We start from the raw sequence: 18,714 nt of genomic DNA on the forward strand, positions 1-18,714 counted from the left end.
GCCCGCCGCTCGCCGTGACGCGGGCCCCGCGCCCCGCGCCCACCATGTCCTACCCGCAGGGCTACCTGTACCAGGCGCCCGGCTCGCTGGCGCTCTACTCTTGCCCGGCGTACGGCGCGTCGGCCCTGGCGGCGCCTCGCAGCGAGGAGCTGGCGCGCTCGGCGTCGGGCTCGGCCTTCAGCCCCTACCCGGGCTCCGCGGCCTTCACGGCGCAGGCGGCCACCGGCTTCGGCAGCCCGCTGCAGTACTCGGTCGACGCGGCCGCCGCCGCCGGCTTCCCGTCCTACATGGTAACCGCGCGGCGCCGGCCCGGCGGGCGGGGAGCAGGGAGCGGGGGGCCGGGGCACGGGGACCGGCTGGGTGAGCGGGATCGCAGGAGGGAGAAGAGGCCGGCGCTGGAAGCAGTGCGGCGGCGGGGGACGATCGGGAGGCAGGGCTGCGACTCGCGCCTCGCACCGTTGCGCCTGGGCTCCGGGGCATTTTCGTAAAGAGACTGGAAAGTGCGACTTGGCTGGGGCTGGGGTCCGCTGTGGGTTGTCCTCGTTGTTCCTCCGCTGCAGCTTGGCGAGGCGTCCCGAGTGAGCCGTGGGGACACCCGTGTCTGCGCGGGGCCGGAGGGCCAGCGCCGCTCGGGTCTTGGGGCGGCCGCGGGCGGCATGCGTTTACTTTCGGGCTTTGGGACGACGGGGTAACGGGGTTCGGGGCGGGAGCCTAACATCCGGCGGCGGCGCCGGGGGCAGCGGAACTCCGGTCTCGGCCCGGCGCGCCCATTCCTCGGCCCTTATCTCATTCCTGCCGCCCGCGAAGTGCTCCTCGGCTCCCCTCGCCTCGCCTCGCCTCGCGAGCAGCTCCAGCTCCCGACCCGGGGTTGGCCCGCACCCCGCGCGGGTCGGCAACTGGGCCCGGCAATGGCGAAGCGGGCTTTGGGCGACCGAGGCTATTGGGGAAGAGTGTCGCTGCTGCCCGCCCTCGGTGGAATTCCAGGGCAGTAACTGAGGAGCCGGGGCTTCGGCGAAGACTGCAACTGCCTCGAATTTAAACGTTAAAAGCTGAACTAAAATGCTAATTACCGCGTATTTGAAGAATTCGAAACGGTGACTGGCTTCTGAGTTGCAAATTGGATTTGCGGAGCTTTAGAGCAGTGAATGGCGGAGCGGGGGCTTCGGGGTGATTCTTTAACCAAATAAGGGCGAGTGAGAGGGAGCAGGGGGAGGCAGCCGCACTTGAAGGATCGGGAGAAATTTAGATATCAAGAACCTACCTGTAGGCCTGTGCGCGCGTGTGTTTGTGTCCACGCGACTCAGGGTCAGTTGGGGGAAGTTATGTCATTTTATAAAAGTGAAATAGTTCAAATGGTCAAGAATTAAACTAGAGCACTTTTCGGGTCAACTGCTGGCTGTAAATTACTCGCTGTGTTTTCCCTGCTCTTTTGCTGTGGGAAGCGTTGCCCCAGTGTGGGAGACCCACCGTGGGAAAGACAGCCGCCGGCCGGCTAGGGGTCGCCGCCGGCTAACGCCTGGAGGGTTACCGCGCGCCCCACTCACAAAGTTCTTGTCGATTCTAGGGCGCGCCCTACGACGCGCATACGACCGGGATGACGGGCGCCATCAGCTACCACCCGTATGGCAGCGCGGCCTACCCGTACCAACTCAACGACCCGGCGTACCGCAAGAACGCCACGCGGGACGCCACGGCCACACTCAAGGCTTGGCTTAATGAGCACCGCAAGAACCCCTACCCCACCAAGGGCGAGAAGATCATGCTGGCCATCATCACCAAGATGACCCTCACGCAGGTCTCCACCTGGTTCGCCAACGCGCGCCGGCGCCTCAAGAAGGAAAACAAGATGACGTGGGCCCCGAGGAACAAAAGCGAGGACGAGGACGAGGACGAGGGTGACGGGTCGAGGAGCAAGGAGGAGAGTCCCGAAAAAGCGCAGGAAGGTACCGAGACCTCGGCGGAGGACGAAGGTGAGTGGGGCCGCGGCCGGCGCGGGGTCCGGGGAGCTTTCTTCCCAGGCGGGCGCAGAGTTGAGGTCTGTGAGGGCGTTGCCCGCCGGGCACCCAGGTCCGGCCTGGAGACTCACTGCCTGCACCAGACGGACCCGCGGGGCGCTTCCCGGGGAGGTCACGCTCCACGCAACGCGTAGCTAGGGTTGGGGCGAGGTCAGGGATCGTACGGGGCGGGCTTGGTACCCCGGGACGTGAGCTATGGGCCCAGGTGCCCGCGCCGTCCCTGCGTGTCACCGACCGTGCCCGCGGCCCCGCAGGGATCAGCCTGCATGTCGATTCGCTCACGGATCATTCGTGCTCGGCCGAGTCGGACGGGGAGAAGCTGCCTTGCCGCGCCGGGGACCCCCTGTGCGAATCGGGCTCGGAGTGCAAGGACAAGTACGACGACCTGGAGGACGAAGAGGATGAAGACGAGGAGGGCGAGCGGGACCTGGGGCCACCCAAGCCTGTGACCTCGTCGCCGCTGACGGGCGTGGAGGCGCCGCTGCTGAGCCCCGCGCCGGAGGCCGCTCCCCGAGGTGGCGGCAAGGCGCCCCTGGGCAGCCGGACGTCGCCGGGAGCGCTACCGCCCGCCAGCAAGCCCAAGCTGTGGTCGCTGGCTGAGATCGCCACGTCGGACCTCAAGCAGCCGAGCCTGGGCCCGAGCTGCGGGCCACCAGGGCTGCCAGCGGCCGCGGCGCCTGCCTCGTCCGGGGCGCCACCGGGCGGCTCTCCCTACTCCGCCTCGCCGCTGCTCGGCCGCCACCTCTACTACACGTCCCACTTCTATGGTAACTACACAAACTACGGGAACTTGAACGCGGCGCTGCAGGGCCAGGGGCTCCTGCGCTACAACTCGGCGCCCGCGGCCCCCGGCGAGGCGGTACACACCGCACCCAAGGCGGGCAGCGACGCGGGCAAGGCGGGCGCGCACCCGCTCGAGGCCCACTACCGGCCCCCAGGCGGCGGCTACGAGCCCAAGAAAGGTAGGCAGCCCGGGCCCTTCGGGGTCCTCGGGGAAGGAAAGGGATTCGCGTCCCGAGGGGCCGGGAGGGGGGCATTTATATGGCAGAGGGAACCCGTGTCACTGAAATGAGAAAAGGAAAAAAATAGAAAAAGCCGCGCGTTTGACCCAGGGATGTGGGGTGGTGGGCAGGATGAAGCCAAAAAGGGAGGTGAGGAGATGGTTCTGGCTTCTTTCACGAACTAACCCATACCCCGTTATTATTTACTTTTTATTATCACTGTTATTGTAACTACTAGGAGTATTATCACCATAACTGGTTGACTTTTAGTCAACTGTAAATTGCCACAAAATGCAGATTACAGCCTGTAGCCCTTCTAATTAAGTTTAAGGTTATGCATGTTTTGTTGGTTAAGTGGAATCACAGCTGAGTCCCCTTTTCTACCTCTGGCTGGAAGGAAACAAAACATTCTAGGTGTTCCCAGAGGCATTACTTCTTCAACATGGTAAATAAGAGCCTTTTTGCTTTCTCTGCTCTTTTCCATATTGCCTCTGTTATGCATAATCCAGGGTTGAGCTGAGAATACTTTAAAAGAGAGTTGAACGGGAAAAGGAAAGGAGAAATAGGGAACAACTGGAATCAGTCGTCAGATAGTGGTGCTGGAGAGAGTTGGGATTCCCAAACTGTTTGCTGGTGCAGGGAGCGGGTGTGCGGGCCGGTGTGTGTGGTGGCTTGCAGGCAGCTGGCTCTGGTGGGTTCTGACTAACAGCCCCCCTCCCCTGACAGATGCCAGCGAGGGCTGCACGGTTGGCGGGGGTGTCCAGCCCTACCTATAGAAGGCCGGTGTGCAGCAATGCAAGTAAGTGGGCACTTCCCGATGACGTCCAGGAGCAATTCCGCTGTAAACTTCCTTAACGTGTATTTTCTGCTTTGTGTCATGGGGTTGGAGGACAGAGCTTTGCAATCTTCTCTGGTCTTGTTTTCCTTTAAGGAGGAGAGTATCCGTTCTATTTTGTAGATTTTCTCTTTTTCTCTCAAGTTCTTTTTTGAAGGATCAGTTCTTAACTGAAATATATTACACCACTGCTGTCATTTACTCTTTGAGAAAAAAAATATTAAAATCTGGGCATTTGTATGCAATTTAGAACCATTTGTACTTCACTAGACACATAATAGACATCTGTTTTGATGAGCTAGTGCTACTGAAACTTTGGGCATCAAGACCAATTATTAATGGTGGTCGCAGAGTTAAGACCGAGGAGGCACCGAGGAGCCTTAGCCTTTCTTTTATCAGGCAGATGGACTAGATAGGACACTGTGGTTCGCCTGGCTCAAAGCAGTGTCTCCCCAAATACGTTACAACTAGGCAAAATTACTAAGCACAGATCTTGAAGATGGGGAAGAGGCGGAAGGAACCCTTGCAGATCGACTCATTTTTGTATTGTGATGGTGTTGGTGTGGAGCTGAAGGATTTGGGATGATTTGGTTTTTTCCTTGGTCCACAGGTAGGTGTCACAATTGCTTTGGGAAAAAAAAAAAAAAAAAAACAACCAAAGTCAGCAAGCCAGCTTTCTAAGCTAATAAATATACAGATATAAAAACCAGATCTCTAAGTCTGGATCACATCTTGTGCCACTGTCAGTGAGAAGAATCCGCAGAGCACTACCATGCCATAGACTCTAATGATTAGAACAGACTTTTGTTGGGCATATGTGAATTTGTTGGCATAGTATAGCTTCTCCCGATGTACATGTGACTTTTGCAAACAATCTGTTTTCTTTTCCTCAGGATATCTTGAATTGATCACTTCATTGCCACGGTATATATTCTATAGGTGTGATAGGATTGACTGTAAAATTTATTTGTAAAAGATGTACACAGTAGAAATAATAAAATGTGATTCAAGAACTTGAGTACTTAAGAAGTGGAAACAAATTTGATATTTATTTTTATAATGATATAAAGCTTCTAGTAACTTATGCAAGTTGTATTGCAACGGAATCTAAACTTTTTGTAAATAAATTCTGCCTGGTTTTTATTTGAACATTGCTGGTTATACAATCTTTGTTGGTTGTTTAACAAGAATTCTTTACTAATTTATATCCTAAATTGTAAATAAAAACAGACTAGTCTACAACAATATGGTGTTTGGGGCTCATTTTTCCTGGAAAAGCGATTTGGGTAAGGAACCCTTATTCTAGTCCCCTGGGTGGGGTGATCTGACATCAGGGCTTTTTATGACACTGTGTGAAATGATCTCTCCCATCTCCCTCTCACAAAAAAGGCAGAAGAGAAATGCGCAGTAGGGCGATACCTAAGGTTCTAGATCATTTAAATACAAATGCCTTGCAAAAAACCTAAGTTTTTGTGCTCTGAATATGCAAATTACTTGCTAATATACAGAAGAACCTTGGCAAAATAAAATGCTGTGATACCACTATGCTTTAGGGTGGGATCAGTTTTATATTTATATCCGGTGCTGGCTTATTAAACCTCCTCAGTCGACTAAACTGGAAAAATTGTGCTAACATGGATAATAGACACATCCTCCACAATAAATTACTGATGGCAATCGTTGTTGTTTTTTTAAAGCATGGGTTATCCAGATTGGCATAGATTATTCAAATGTATTGAATAATTTCTTTATTCACCTTTTCGTATAACTCACATTAAACTCAAGACGAAAATCTTGGGGAAGAGACGTGTTTTCTTTCCAGTGGCTCTTTTCCTTACCCCGGAGGAGAAGTTGAAACCACCTTAGATTATTGAGTCTTTATTGCGTTACTCACTTCCTAATTATAGACAAGTCTAAAATTTGTAGTCAAGTAACATATTCCCTTTGATGAGAATCATAAAAGCAGCAATGCTGTCACTTTAATTTTCAGCAACGTTATATGGATATCCATATAATTTCAGAAAAGAAACAAACACTCATTTATTTCCTCTGCAAAGATAAATTGAGTGAATATAACTTACGGTTATAAAACAAGAATAATAGCTTCTTAGATTGCCCTTTAATCAATCATACACTTATTTTTCAAGAGGCTCATCTATTTTATTCCATGATTAATAATGTTGCAGCATGAGAGCATTATTGGATCCCAGCGGGGGAGATCCTGGATGCTTTTAGCTGCTTTGGAATGGTCAGTTGGGGTTCATTATGGGCTGATATTGAACAATTTATAAAATCTTGTCTAAACATCTGCCAGCTCCGATAGGCTGATGTGTCTGAGGATGGGAAATTGCTGGACCAGTTGATATTGACAAACGGATCTCTCTCCGGTGGCTTTTTGTGCTGTAGAAATTAGTGGCCTCTTGCTGGGGTCTTGTTAGAAAGGGTATTTGAAAGTAATCTTAGATACTTGAGGCAAAGCCTGGGGGTTGTTAACTGGACACAGACCACGCCAGTGAGGAGGAGGAATTGCGGTTTCATTGTGCAGAGAACTGGGTAAATCAAGGTTTCGGTTTTCTCTTACTTCTGCGCTTTGTTTTGATACACTGGCTTTGAATACATTAGCATTTAGAGATTAGGCATAAAAATCTTTGGGGTGGAGAAATATTTTTCTCTCATCCCTGCCTCCCTTAGTAATAGAAATGGAAATGCTGGGAGCTGAGTTATCTGTTGGAGAGGAAAGATTTTTCATGTACGAAGGCTGCTTCTCTATGGCGGTGTGTCTGAAAACAACCAGCGTGAGTCTCCAGGGAAGTAAAAATCAGCTGTAAGCTTGTTTGCTTGTTTGTGTTTTAGATGTAAAACCTCCATAGGATTTCTGTAGAGAGAATATCTTCCCCTCCAGAAAGCATTTTAGATTGCAAAGTGAGGCTCTTAAGTAGTTGACTTTTGCTAACATTAGCCACATTTCAGAGGTCTGCAGGGAATAGAACACACATGGCAGAAATATCTCTTCCTAAGTAACATTATAATCTGGGTGTTTTGAAGACTTCAGTGATAAGCGTGAAAGTTAACAATATTTAACAAATTAAAGAAACGCTGTAAGACCATACACTTTAATCAAGATACAACACTTGTGGCAATATCTCTGTTAAGGAAGCTTGCGATGTGAGATTATAAACCCTGGAAAAAATACATCTTCAGGCATATGTTCAGAAATTGAAGCTCGATAAAAGCTGCCTCCCTTTGGAGCAGGGAAGATTGTTTAACCTGGACAAGTGATTTCTGTTTCCCTGTCCCTGCACACACATGCACGCGCGCGCACACACACACACACACACACACACACACACACACACACACACACACACACACACACACACACACACACTCCAGACCCTCGGTCTCTGGGACAATGTGTAAGTTTCAACTCGTGAACACTCAGGAGATTAGCCCAGGCTAACGCATCTTCTTTGATGTTTATATGCCCAGCAGATTATCAAAGATTTCCATAACTAACCCATCCTGCCTCTTGACTTGAATTTCTTTCTGGAGAACTTGATTTTTAAATGTATACTAAGCGCATGAGACCTGCTGGTGTTTAGAGTGATCTCTTTAGAGAAATGTAGAGAGATGCCTGAGTGCTTCTCTTCCCCACGCAGATCACCAGGAAAGACAAGGGAGGAAGAAGAGAGACAGAGAGATCACCATTTTGGGGGGAGGAAAGTTAAAGGGTCTGAAGCGATTTTTTTCTTTGCTTTGAACTCTAGTTGATCAAAATTAAGTAGCCGGCAGTTTGCCCTTTGCAGTTGTCTGGGTGGGGGGATGAGGGCAAAGCCGCTCAGGGGTGAGCAGGGCCGAAGGTGGGCGCTGCGGTGCGTTTCGTTGGCCCTGGCTGCCGTGCAGGCCTCAGCGCGCTCCCCTCTCTGGACCCGGCGCCCGCGTCCTCGGCCTCAACAGTCCCTGCGCCGTCGGCGGCCCCGGGTTTCATTAGAGTTGATTTATCGGAATTCGCGCTTTAATCTCAGGTGGGCCCTGGGGGACGGGTGCTGCCGAGAACCCCGGGAGCACTGGCCTGGCGGTCGGCCGGGCGCTGCCTCCTGCGCCCGTCAAATGTCAACATTTGTTCCCAATAAAAGACTTATTGTTTCTGCAAAGCTGCTCAGCAACTGCTTTTGGAACTTGAAAAGAACTTCGTCCACCTTTGTCTGACAGGAGGCAGGAAGGGCGAGGAGCGAGAGAGAGGCCAGGGCCTGGGGGCCCCGGCCTGGGTTCCGCGCGGGCAGCCGGGACGCGCGGAGCGCTTGGAGGTGGCAGCGGGGCCGCGCGCTCTTTTCGGGACGTTTGCTGAGGAGATATTCGCAGACTCGGCGCTGCGAACAGCTGCGAAGAAACACAGGGAGGAAATCGCCTCCTTCCAAACTCGGGCGCAGTTTAGGTTCATTTAAAATTGCGTTTAAGTATTTAAGAAGCTCAAGTACAGTGGGAAACTTTGTTTTTTTGGACGTTAAAGAATAGATGTAGCTTAACTGTCACTGCTAGAGCCGAGTTAAAGAGACATCACTTTGGGAAATAAACAAAATACATCCCATACCAATTTATCCGTCCAGACAGAAGCAGCCCTTTTCATATTTCAGTAATACGCTGATTGATTAGAAATTTCCCCTCAAGTAACAGCATGTAATGCTGATCCACCACATGATTGTCTAATTACCCAGTGCACTGACTATCCCATGCAAAACATTCATTTTTAACCCCAAATTAAGGACATAGCTAGATCTATTAAATATATGTTTTAAAACTACTTTTCCAAAAACAACATCTTACATGTTTTAAAAATGTGTTAACCCAAGAGACGATCTTCAGAACAAGACACAGTCTGAGATATGTGGATATTCTGATTAACGCGTTTGAATTTCTACAAATCGCAAAGGGGACATGTCCCTTTGATGAATTTTCAAACCTTTATGTAAGTGACAAATCCCTACAGATATTTTAAAGGCTTATTATAAGGAGAAGTAATCTATGACAATATAATTCGCCAGTTGTGGAAAATTGCTTTCCATTGGCTGTAACGAAAGTGATCGCTCACCCCCCTCTCTGATCGGACTGGGACTCTGTGGAGCTGCTCTTTGTCCATACGTAACTGGACCTCAGCCACCGGTGGGCAAGAAAGCCCTTCAGAACCCAGTTTAAAGGCATACACACCCCCATTTTTATTCTCTAACCCCTCACCTGCATCCCTGCAAACAGAGGAAAATAGTCTCCAGTCCCACCTGGCTGCAGGTAGCACCTTCATCTCCTCTGCCCTCAAACTAGAGAATAAGCTTGTGTTCCTACAGGGAGAGCAAGCAGAATGTTCTCCACCTTTCTAAGAAAGATAAAAATGGAAGACGTTGTTTAGGAGGCCTGTACTGGCAATATAATAAAAAAGGTATGAGTTATGAAATCTCTGTCCTCTGTTCTTTTGCAATCCCAGGTAAAAGGAAAGAGAGTTCTTTTCTGTTTGTTTGAATCTGGCGCCAAAATAATAAGGAAGCGTCTTTCTTAAAAAGGTGTCCCCAGTGTTACTTTGTTCTGTATAGGACTGAAAACAAATCACACCTAATGTTTTAAAGAAGCTCTGTAAGGTTTGGGGCTGCCTCCCCAAGGGCAACAGAGTCCATCTTCATAGGAAATGCCCAGAGGGAGGAAACAAAACTCGACACAACACAAGCACTCAAGTTTTTTGTGGGGAGATAAATTGACAATTTATTGTGTGTAACTCCTGATCAATTATTAATTGTTAGTGTCAACAACAGGGTTATAATTACCTTTGGTGATTTTAAGGGATATTTATTTTTTTCATTTCTCTGATCTGGTAATTAGTTAATGCTGTGGATAATGGATTCCAAGACAAGTGGATCCTTTCCCCCTCCTGCCATTGCAGTGACCTTTAAGGAAAAATCTCGCCCCCACCTCCTTGGTTCTCAGAAATTCCTTCCCTGCCTCCCTTCTACAGCAGGTCTCTCTCTCTCTCTTTTTTTTCCCCCCATAAATAATGATTGCAGAGGAAAGGGGGAAAATGACAAACAAATAGACCGCAGCTGGAATTAATAAGGCTGATCAAAGTGAGAGGACTGAGGCTGCTTGCAGCGGCCAAGGTCTGAGGCCCATAAAGGTGCCAGCAGCTCTTACCTTTTCCCCTCCGAGATCAAGAGAAAGGGCAGAGCGAACATTTTAACCCCTGACATCTTATAACTGGGAAAAGCTGGGTTGGGGGAGGACCCTGGTTTTCAGGCCATGCTAATGCCTTCTAGATCATTTAGACACCAGCAGCGTGAGCGCCCGCCGCACCGCAGGGCTGGCCTGGGCTTGGGGAGGGCGTTGCGCGTTCGCGCGTGCACCCAGCTCTCGCTCCTGCACCCCACTTCCCGGCGACAGCGGGGGCATAGGGGGGTTTGAATTTCCTGGGCTCTGAAAGGTCAGGCGGCGAGTTACCAGGTGAGGTGGGGACAAGCAATTGGCCAGGGAGGCGAGGCGCGAGCGGATGCCCAAGGAGCTCGGAGAGGGAGGAGGCGTCAGCGTAGGGACCCGCCTCGCTGCGCGGAGGAAGGCCTTGCCCTGTCGCCAGCCGCCCGGGGCTGGAGGGGCAGGAGCTGCAAGGCTGCAAGGCGCTTCGTTCTTTCTCCGGGTTGAGGGTCTGCGTTCTTTCCCCGGGTTAGGGACCGTTTCCCACCCAGATCGCGTTCTTCACCCCCGATGCCATCTCCCCAGAGAGCCCCGTGTGGCCAACGCTCGTTAATTTTCTCAGACTTCAACCAAGGGTCAGCTCCGAGCTTGTGTGCATTGTCTTAGAAACAATTTTTTCCCTAGCGAACGATTTTGTTCCATACTCTTCAGCCTCCCCCCCTCCCCGCCCGGGACAGCCCGCGCAGGAAATTGGGGTCCTTCGGCTGATACCCCCAGACCCACTTCTGCTCTACGGTCCACCAGCACAGTGCCTCTGACACGTGTGCGTTGACTTGGTCGTATCGAGGCCCTAACAGGCCGCGACCTGAACTCAGCCGGGTGCAGAGCAGTAGCGAGCTAAATAGCCTGGACCTGGGGTGCGGCGTCCCGAGGTCGCTACTGGGAGCTCTCGGCGGGGAAGCGCCCAGGCGCCCTGGGGAAGGGATGGGAAAGGGGAGGCGGTTGGGCGCGGGAGGGACACGGGGAGAGGAGAGAGCGGCGCCCCATCATCGCCCCCCCGGCAGGACGTGCCCCCCGAGGGCTGCCCCAAGGTCTAGCCGCCTGATGATTGGCCTCGCCTGCGCTTGGCCCTGCGCCCCGGTGCGAGATTGCCTGAGGGCTCACCCGGGGCTCCCTGCGCTTTGGTCCTGCGAAAAACCCGGAGAAAAGGCCTCAGCCCGGCGCCCGGGGGAACGCGGCCCCGGACCTGCCTTGCAGGGACCTGCGAGGACACACCAGCCTCCAGAGGAGGCCCCACTTCTCCCCTTCCCCCTTCTCCCGGCCCCACTTCGGCTCCTTCACCCCAGGTCCCGCTCTGGGCCCCCAAGCAGAACTTACTTTCGAATCCCCCTAACCACGCCTCACTCCAAGTTCCCTCTCCCCACGCCACTCCCCCGGCGTCCCTGCAGACCCGTCCAGCCCCGATCCGGACTCACAAGGCCCCAGGATGTCCCCCCACCTACCCCGCAATCCCAGCGCGCAGCCGTGAGCGCCGGCCAGGAGCCGCCCCATCAGAAAGCAGCCTGCCCCGCGGCTAGTGCGCGCTGCGACGCGGGCACCGCCGGGCCGGGGGTGTCTGGGCCAAGCGGTAGGGCCTCCTTTGGTTTCCCGACAACTGAGAGCCCCGCTGCAGTCAAGGCAGTCCTTGGTCCCCGAGACACCCTTGTCCCTGAGGGCTGGGGTCGCCAGCAGTCTCTTCCTCTCCCCCTTTTCTCTCGTTCCCCCCCCCCTTTCTTTTTCCTTCTTCTGCAGGCACACCACATTTCATTCCTGCTCAGCAGCAGAACCGGATATTCTCATGGAGCCACAGAGAACATTTCCACCCACCCTGACAGCTGCACTCCTGCCGAGCGCTGGCGGGTCAACATCTGGAAGCCCCCCCCCCAACCACCACCCGGGGAGTGCCCGGCGAGGACCGAGGCCAGGGACTCCACCTGGCATCGCCAGCCCCCAGGACTTGCGTTGCGCGTCCCGCTCTGGGTACCAGGCCTGGAGGCGCCGACACCCCAGGAACATGGGCCCAGTTCCCTCTCTCCACAGCCGCAGGTCGCGGGGACAGTCTTGGGACGGACAGAGTTGGCCCAGAGAGCGTCTTGGCACCACGCCCCGCTGGGAGGGTCCTGCGACATGTCTTCTCTGTTATTTAGGGAGTTTAGCCGGCAAAGCTGGGGTTTCACAAAGCCCTGAAAAGCAAATTTGGTCACCTGGAGACACTCACTCTCCCCTTCTTAAGAAGCCTGCTGGAGGGCTGCCTGGAGGTGGTGACAGGGCCATCAGGGACGCAGCGGAGTCTGAGGCCAGGATCAGGGGCACTCGCGAGCGCTGCAGGGCAGGGCTCCTGGGGCCGGATCCCGCCGCTGCCCTGCGGGTCAGCCTGGGGGCAGGACGGGGTCTTGCGGCAGCATCCTAGGTCTCACCATCTCTTCACGCTCTCTCAGGGCGGGCTGGGGCCAGGCCTCGCCCTCTGCCTGCTACTAGCAGCCTAGGCACTGGGAGCTTGAAGCGCAGGCAGCAGCGAAGACAGCAAGGGCTACGTCCCCTGGCCTCCCGCAGGCGGACAGAGGGTCTCCGGGGGCCCAGAACTGACCTGAAGGCCTGAAGCCTCCAGTGAGTCTCTGGAGTGAGGTGGGGGTAAGATGAGGGCCTGATCCCAGAGAGGTAATGGGCTTTGTATCCTTTGGGGGTCAGCGCTTGGTGGATGATCTTGGAGGAGTGTGGCTCCATCCTCTCTGCCATCTTGGAGGCCACGGGTTAACTCAGCGCTGGACATCTGCCCTGCCTGGGCGGAGAGATGGACGGGTGGCCTGGGGCTGCCGCGAGGCCAGAGGCCGGGAGACCAGAAGGCCAGGAGTCTGGGCGGCTCAGACACTCCTGCCCACTGCGGGAGCAGAGCAGACCCCTCCAGTACCAGAAGATGATGTTTGTTTATTTATTTAGAGGCCATGGCTGGTCCATGCTTACTCTCCCTGGCTCTCAAGCAGTGAAAACACAAATTGTTTTGTAATGATCATGTGATACCCAACCTTTATGGCAATGGGCATAGAGAAAAACATGAGTTACTGAAAAAGGGCCCAGCCACAGGTGAAGGGCTTCCTCCAGGCCTGTCTCCCCAGCCTGGAGTCAGCGGGCATAGGGGGACTGAGGCCAAGCCTAGAGAAAAGGGTTTGTTTTAAATTTCCTCAGAGCTGGGCTGTTTTCTGGAAGGGGCCAAGTTAAGGCCCTGGCTGTGCTTTGAAAGAAGATAAAGTAGATCCTGCCCAAGTCACAGACCCTCAAATGACGTGTAATTTAGACAACTGTCTAGTTCTCCTGGACTTTAGTAGAAGGAAATCACGTATTTCTGTGCACACCTGACTCTCCCTGCCCTCCCAACACAAGACCTGGCCTAGAAGAGGAAACAAGGGGGTACAGGAAGTAGCTGAGCAGGGGATAAATGGACATCCCAGGCCACATGCCCCTCTTGGCCTGGTGGTTACTTGGAGGTCAGGAAAAACCACTAGTAGGAAACCTGTCACATGGATAAGGGACTAATGGTGGTCATAAATCCTCCTGTGTTTACAATGTCCAGAGAGAGAGAGAGCTTTTTCTGCTATTCCAACCACTGTTTACAAGAAGAAGCAGCAGTGGTGGTGGCAGTGGTGGGCAGGATGTTTGGGTTACTGGTTAGGAGCAGGCGGGCCAGTTGGCTGAAGTGTGTCCCACATGAGATGGAGAGTAAGTCCCTAAGGGCTGGCTGACCTCCTTGGCAAGGCCACTTCCCTGTCTCTGGACAGTTGTCCTGCAGCAGTCTGGGAGACGGGTGCTGCCGTGGAGAGGAGCAGGCAAACAAGGGGGCCCATGACTGTGAGGCAGGTGGGGGCAATGCTCAAGTCTCAGTGCAGCCCTCCAAGTGGCCCAAGTGGCCTTCCCACCAAAGCCAGCTCCTACAGGCACCTCTGCTTTGCAAGGAGGCTTCACGTGGATTTGGCTGGAGCCTTTGCACGTTGCACCTCCCCCGTGGGCTGAGTCAGGCCAGTGGGTACAGACACTTACCTGGTCCAGGGCACCACCTGCCCTCGGCTTCCTCTCGCCAGGCTGATTCTCCACACATTGAGCACTTTCCTTTCTCAGCAAACTTGTGGCTGTGCTGTTCCTCAGCCTGGAAGTTTCTCCTAACCAGCAGGAGAAATACTGCTCAACAAGGCAGGCATACTCTTGTCTTCACTTCAGCTCATGCTCATGTGGTTACTAAAATGACCAGGAACTGCTTGGAAGGCCTCTTGTGAATGAACAGAAGGACTTCCAGTGTCAGATTGGGTGGTGTGAGTAGGGCTGCTGGGTTCCCTCACAGAGCACTCTTGGGGCCTGATGACTGGGAGTCCAGCTTCGCAGACTCACATGGACATCTGCAGGGAAGCAGGGCAATAGGACCAACAAGGCCTAGATAGTTAGAATTTGTAAATCAGGCCTATAAACTGCTCAACACAATGTCCTTTATCTCTCTACCTCAGAAATACAGGTTCAAATGACAAAATTACAAAATAAGTGGAAAGCATGATTTGCATATCCCTGGAAGTCATCAAAATATCCAAGAAGACTGATTTAATGATTATATGGAGAAGCTTGGAGATTGGAGGAAGACTCATTAACAACCTGCAATATGCGGATGACACAACCTTGCTTCCTGGAAGTGAAGAGGACTTGAAGCACTTACTGATGAACATAAAAAACCACAGCTTTCAGTATGGATTACATCTCAACATAAAGAAAACAGAAGTCCTCACAACTGGATCAGTAAGCAGCATCATGATAAACTGAGAAAATACTGAAGTTGTCAAGATTTCATTTTACTTGGATTCACAATCAATGCCCATGGAAGCAGCAGTCAAGAAATCAAGTGACATATTGCATTGTGCAAATCTGCTGCAAAAGGACTTCTTTAAAGTGTTGAAAAGCAAAGATGTCACTTTGAAGACTAAGCTGCACCTCATATGCATGCAAAAGCTGTACAATGAATAAAGAAGACCAAAGAAGAATGGATGTCTTTGAATTATGGCATTGGTGAAGAATATTGAATATACTATGGACTGCCAGAAGAATGAACAAATCTGTCTTGGAAGACATACAACCAGAATGCTCTTTAGAAGCAAAGATGAGGAGACTTCATCTCATATATTTTCGATATGTTATCTGGAGGGACCAGTCTCTGGAGAAGGAAATAATGCTTGGTAGTGTAGAGGGTCAACAAAAAAGGGGAAGACCTTCAACAAGATGGATTGACACAGTGGCTGCAACGATGGGCTCAAGCATAACAAGGATTTTGAAGATGGCGCAGGACAGGGCAGTGTTTCACTCTGTTGTCCACAGTGTCACTATGAGTCGGAACAGACCCAATAACACTAACAACAGCATGCATGTCTGAGTGCTTTGTTCCAAGGGGGTGGCAATATTGGGATTGGTACTAAAATGAAAACATCATAATTCATAATTTACATGCTTACTATATGGATTTGTTTCCTTCTTTTCAGCAGAATCACTGCTTGTAGTAATTAAGATTTTCACATAATTCATGTTCCATGGACAATCGTGATGCAAAAATAAAAAAAGTGATTGTGTTCAAAATATAAAATATTTAAACATATTTTCACCAAAACTGTACAGTAAATGTAAGAAATATAAGAAACAAAAATAACTGGATTGTTTGATTATCTTTCTTCTAAAATGTTCAAATTTGTCTATTAAATTAAACAGCAAAATACAAATGATAATTTATAAATATCCAACATGTTAAATAAAAATCTATGGACTGGATAAAGCTGATTTTTTTTTTAATTTTTAAAAAGTTAATGCCTGACATAGAGGTGGCTTCCTGAGGGATCCCAAAAGAGGAAGGTGGGCTACTAGAAGGAGTATAAGTTAGAAGACCCTAGGTTTGAAACTCAGCATTAACACACGTGACTAGGGCTCATCTGCATGGGGTGAGGGCATATTGCCCACCTAAAGGGCTGTTGTGAAGATTAAATGCCAAGGCATGGTGCATGGGATGGGAGAAGAGTAGGAAGGATGATTCAGCAGCACAGCAAGACCCCAACCAAGCTCTAATGGAGGGTGAGGTACAGCAGGGCATGGAGTGGATGTCTTCTCCTGGAAGGTTAGCAGCTCCATTTCCCAGCCCTCTTATCCTGGATGAACACAGCTGGGCCCAGAAGCATCATTGGCTACAGTCAAGGCATCTGTGTTCCAAGTCCAAATCTCAGACAATGACCAAGTGCCATTAGTTACCCATGAGAATCTTGTCACCAAGCCTGCTTCTGAGATCTCATCACCAGTTCACCAAGGGCCTGCTTCCCCTCCTTCTAACCTCACACCAGGGAAGCTGAATTCTGCTCACATACTTTCTGCTGCCAGCATATAGAACATCAAGTACTAGCACATGTACATGTTATATGTGTGACTTTATACAGAAACAAAAATACAGATTTATTTCTTTCCTCAGAGACTTTTGCAAACTGAGGGAAATAATAAACACAAACATGTCCATATCTATATTCATATTCATATCTATATTTAGATTCCCTGGGTGGTGCAAATGGTTAAGAGCTCAACTGTTAACCAAAAGGCTGAAGGTTTGTGCCTACCCGGAGGTGCGTTGGAAGAAAGGTCTGGTGATCTTCTGAAAAATCAGCCACTGAAAACCCTATGGAACACAGTTCTCTGACCCACATATGGTTGCCATGAGTCAGAATCCATTCGAGGGCAACTGGTATACATATCTCTATCTCTCCATGTCTGCCTGTCTGTCTATCTATCTTCTATCTGGAAACCCTAGCAGTGTAGTGGTTAAGAGCTACGGCTGCTAACCAAACGTTGGCCATTCAAATCCACCAGGTGCTCCTTGGAAACCCTATGGGGCAGTTCTGTTCTGTCCTATAGGGTCGCTGTGTGTCGGAATTGACTCAATGGCAATGTTTTTTTTCTTTTTTTTTGTATCATCTCTCTGTCTATCTGTCCATCTATCTATCGATCTGTCTGTCTGTCTATGTATCTATCAGCCTATCTCAGTTGCCAGATAAAATATAGGGCACCCTGTTAATTCTGAATTTTAGATGAAACAATGAAAATTTGTGTAGTATAAGTATGTCCTATCTCATATTTAGGACATATTTACTCTAAAAAAAAATACTTGTTGTTTATCTGAAATTCAGTTTAACTGGGCATCTTGCAATTTTATTTGCTCAATCTGGCAATCTTAATATTATGAGACGCCTTTTTTGAAAATAACCTGTTCAGTGGAGACTTTTCTTGATACATGGCTTGGAGCTCAGGAGTGTGGTAGGGAGAAATTGAGACAGAATTCATACAATTAAATGTAGTGAATTTTCACGTGTGGAGTCAGAGGTGTGTTGTGACGTTTGTTCCAATCAGTATCACTCTACGGCAAGATAATAAGAAGTACATGCTTGATAAAGTAGGGGGTCAGCGAAAGAGAGGAAGACCCTCAACGAGATGGATTGACGCAGTGGCTGCAACAATGGGTTCAAGCGTAACAACGATTGTGAGGACGGCACAGGACCGGGCGGTGTTTCGTTCTGTGGTACGAAGGGTCGCTACGAGTCAGAACCGGCTAGCTGACACCTAACGACAACAACGGGCAGACCTTGTCATTAAGCGCAAAATCCCAACGCTCCTTTCAACATTGTGTTTTTTCCTTGGGCTCGTTCCCCAAACCTGTGAGGTCACAGATGTGCAAGTTCTCTCCTTTCTCCCCATGCTGCTGTCCTCCCTTTGACCCCACTCCCCTTCTTCCCCACCCCATCATCCTCATCAATGATCTGTGGCCTCACAGCTCCCACCCCCTCACGCAGCCATTACACACACAACCTCCAGAGCGGGCTTCCCAAAGGTGAGCACCAACCTAACGTTCTCCCAATCAAGCTGCTGCCGTGGGATCTGCTTGTCTGCATAGTCAAACCCAAGACTCTCGGCCCTCACAGATGGGACGCAAGTCTCGACAGTCTCCTTCATCTTAGCTCCCCTCATCTTTCCTTGCTTGCTCTAGAGTGAGCCGATTGCCTCTCTCTGAAAATGCCTCTTTGTGCCAGGGCTCCGTGTAGACAGCCAGCTGCAGGAGCCCTCTGTAGACAGCCAGAGACATCAGGCTTGTACAGACAGCCAAGTGCAGAAGGCTGTGTAGACAGACAGCCAGCTGCAGGAGGCATGTGTAGACAGCTGGCAGCAGGGCCCCATGTGGACAGCCACCTGGCTGCAGGGTCCCTGGGTGAGAGCTACAGTGCTGCCACCTTGCCTAGAAGATAGAATTTGGTGTTCAGGCTTGAGAAGTAGGTCATTTGTATAACAGGAAATGCTCAGAGTATTAATTACCATCTCAGAACCTCAGAGTGACGATCTCGGCTTGCATCCTTTTGTCCGCTTTTCTTCAGAAGAAACCTGTACAACCTCTTAAACTTGTTTGGACCCTCTTCACGTGAAATTGTCTCAAATGTTTGTTTAGAGCTGTCGAAGTTAGAGGAAGCCTATTAGAATTAAATTAAAAAAGGAGCCCTTATTACATACCTGTTAAATGATAATGACATCTTGAAACTCCATAAGTTGGTGAAAGTATTTGTGAGGTGCGAAATAGAAGGGAGCTGTTATTAGCAAGCCGTAGGAGGAGAGA

At 50.9% G+C, this 18,714-nt stretch overlaps 1 protein-coding gene across 1 annotated transcript; it reads left to right on the forward strand.

Annotated features, from left to right (window-relative positions):
- Positions 1-6: 6 nt before the first annotated feature.
- On the forward strand, positions 7-5,093 carry IRX2 (iroquois homeobox 2). Its single transcript, XM_004380277.1, has 5 exons — positions 7-290; positions 1,565-1,970; positions 2,270-2,977; positions 3,743-3,815; positions 4,462-5,093. Exons 1-4 carry the CDS (start codon positions 45-47, stop codon positions 3,790-3,792), a joined length of 1,410 nt encoding a protein of 469 aa, XP_004380334.1. The 5' UTR covers positions 7-44; the 3' UTR covers positions 3,793-3,815; positions 4,462-5,093.
- Positions 5,094-18,714: the final 13,621 nt, after the last annotated feature.

Source organism: Trichechus manatus, unplaced genomic scaffold, assembly GCF_000243295.1.
Source record: "Trichechus manatus latirostris isolate Lorelei unplaced genomic scaffold, TriManLat1.0 scaffold00072, whole genome shotgun sequence".
NCBI classification, from domain to species: Eukaryota; Metazoa; Chordata; class Mammalia; order Sirenia; family Trichechidae; genus Trichechus; species Trichechus manatus.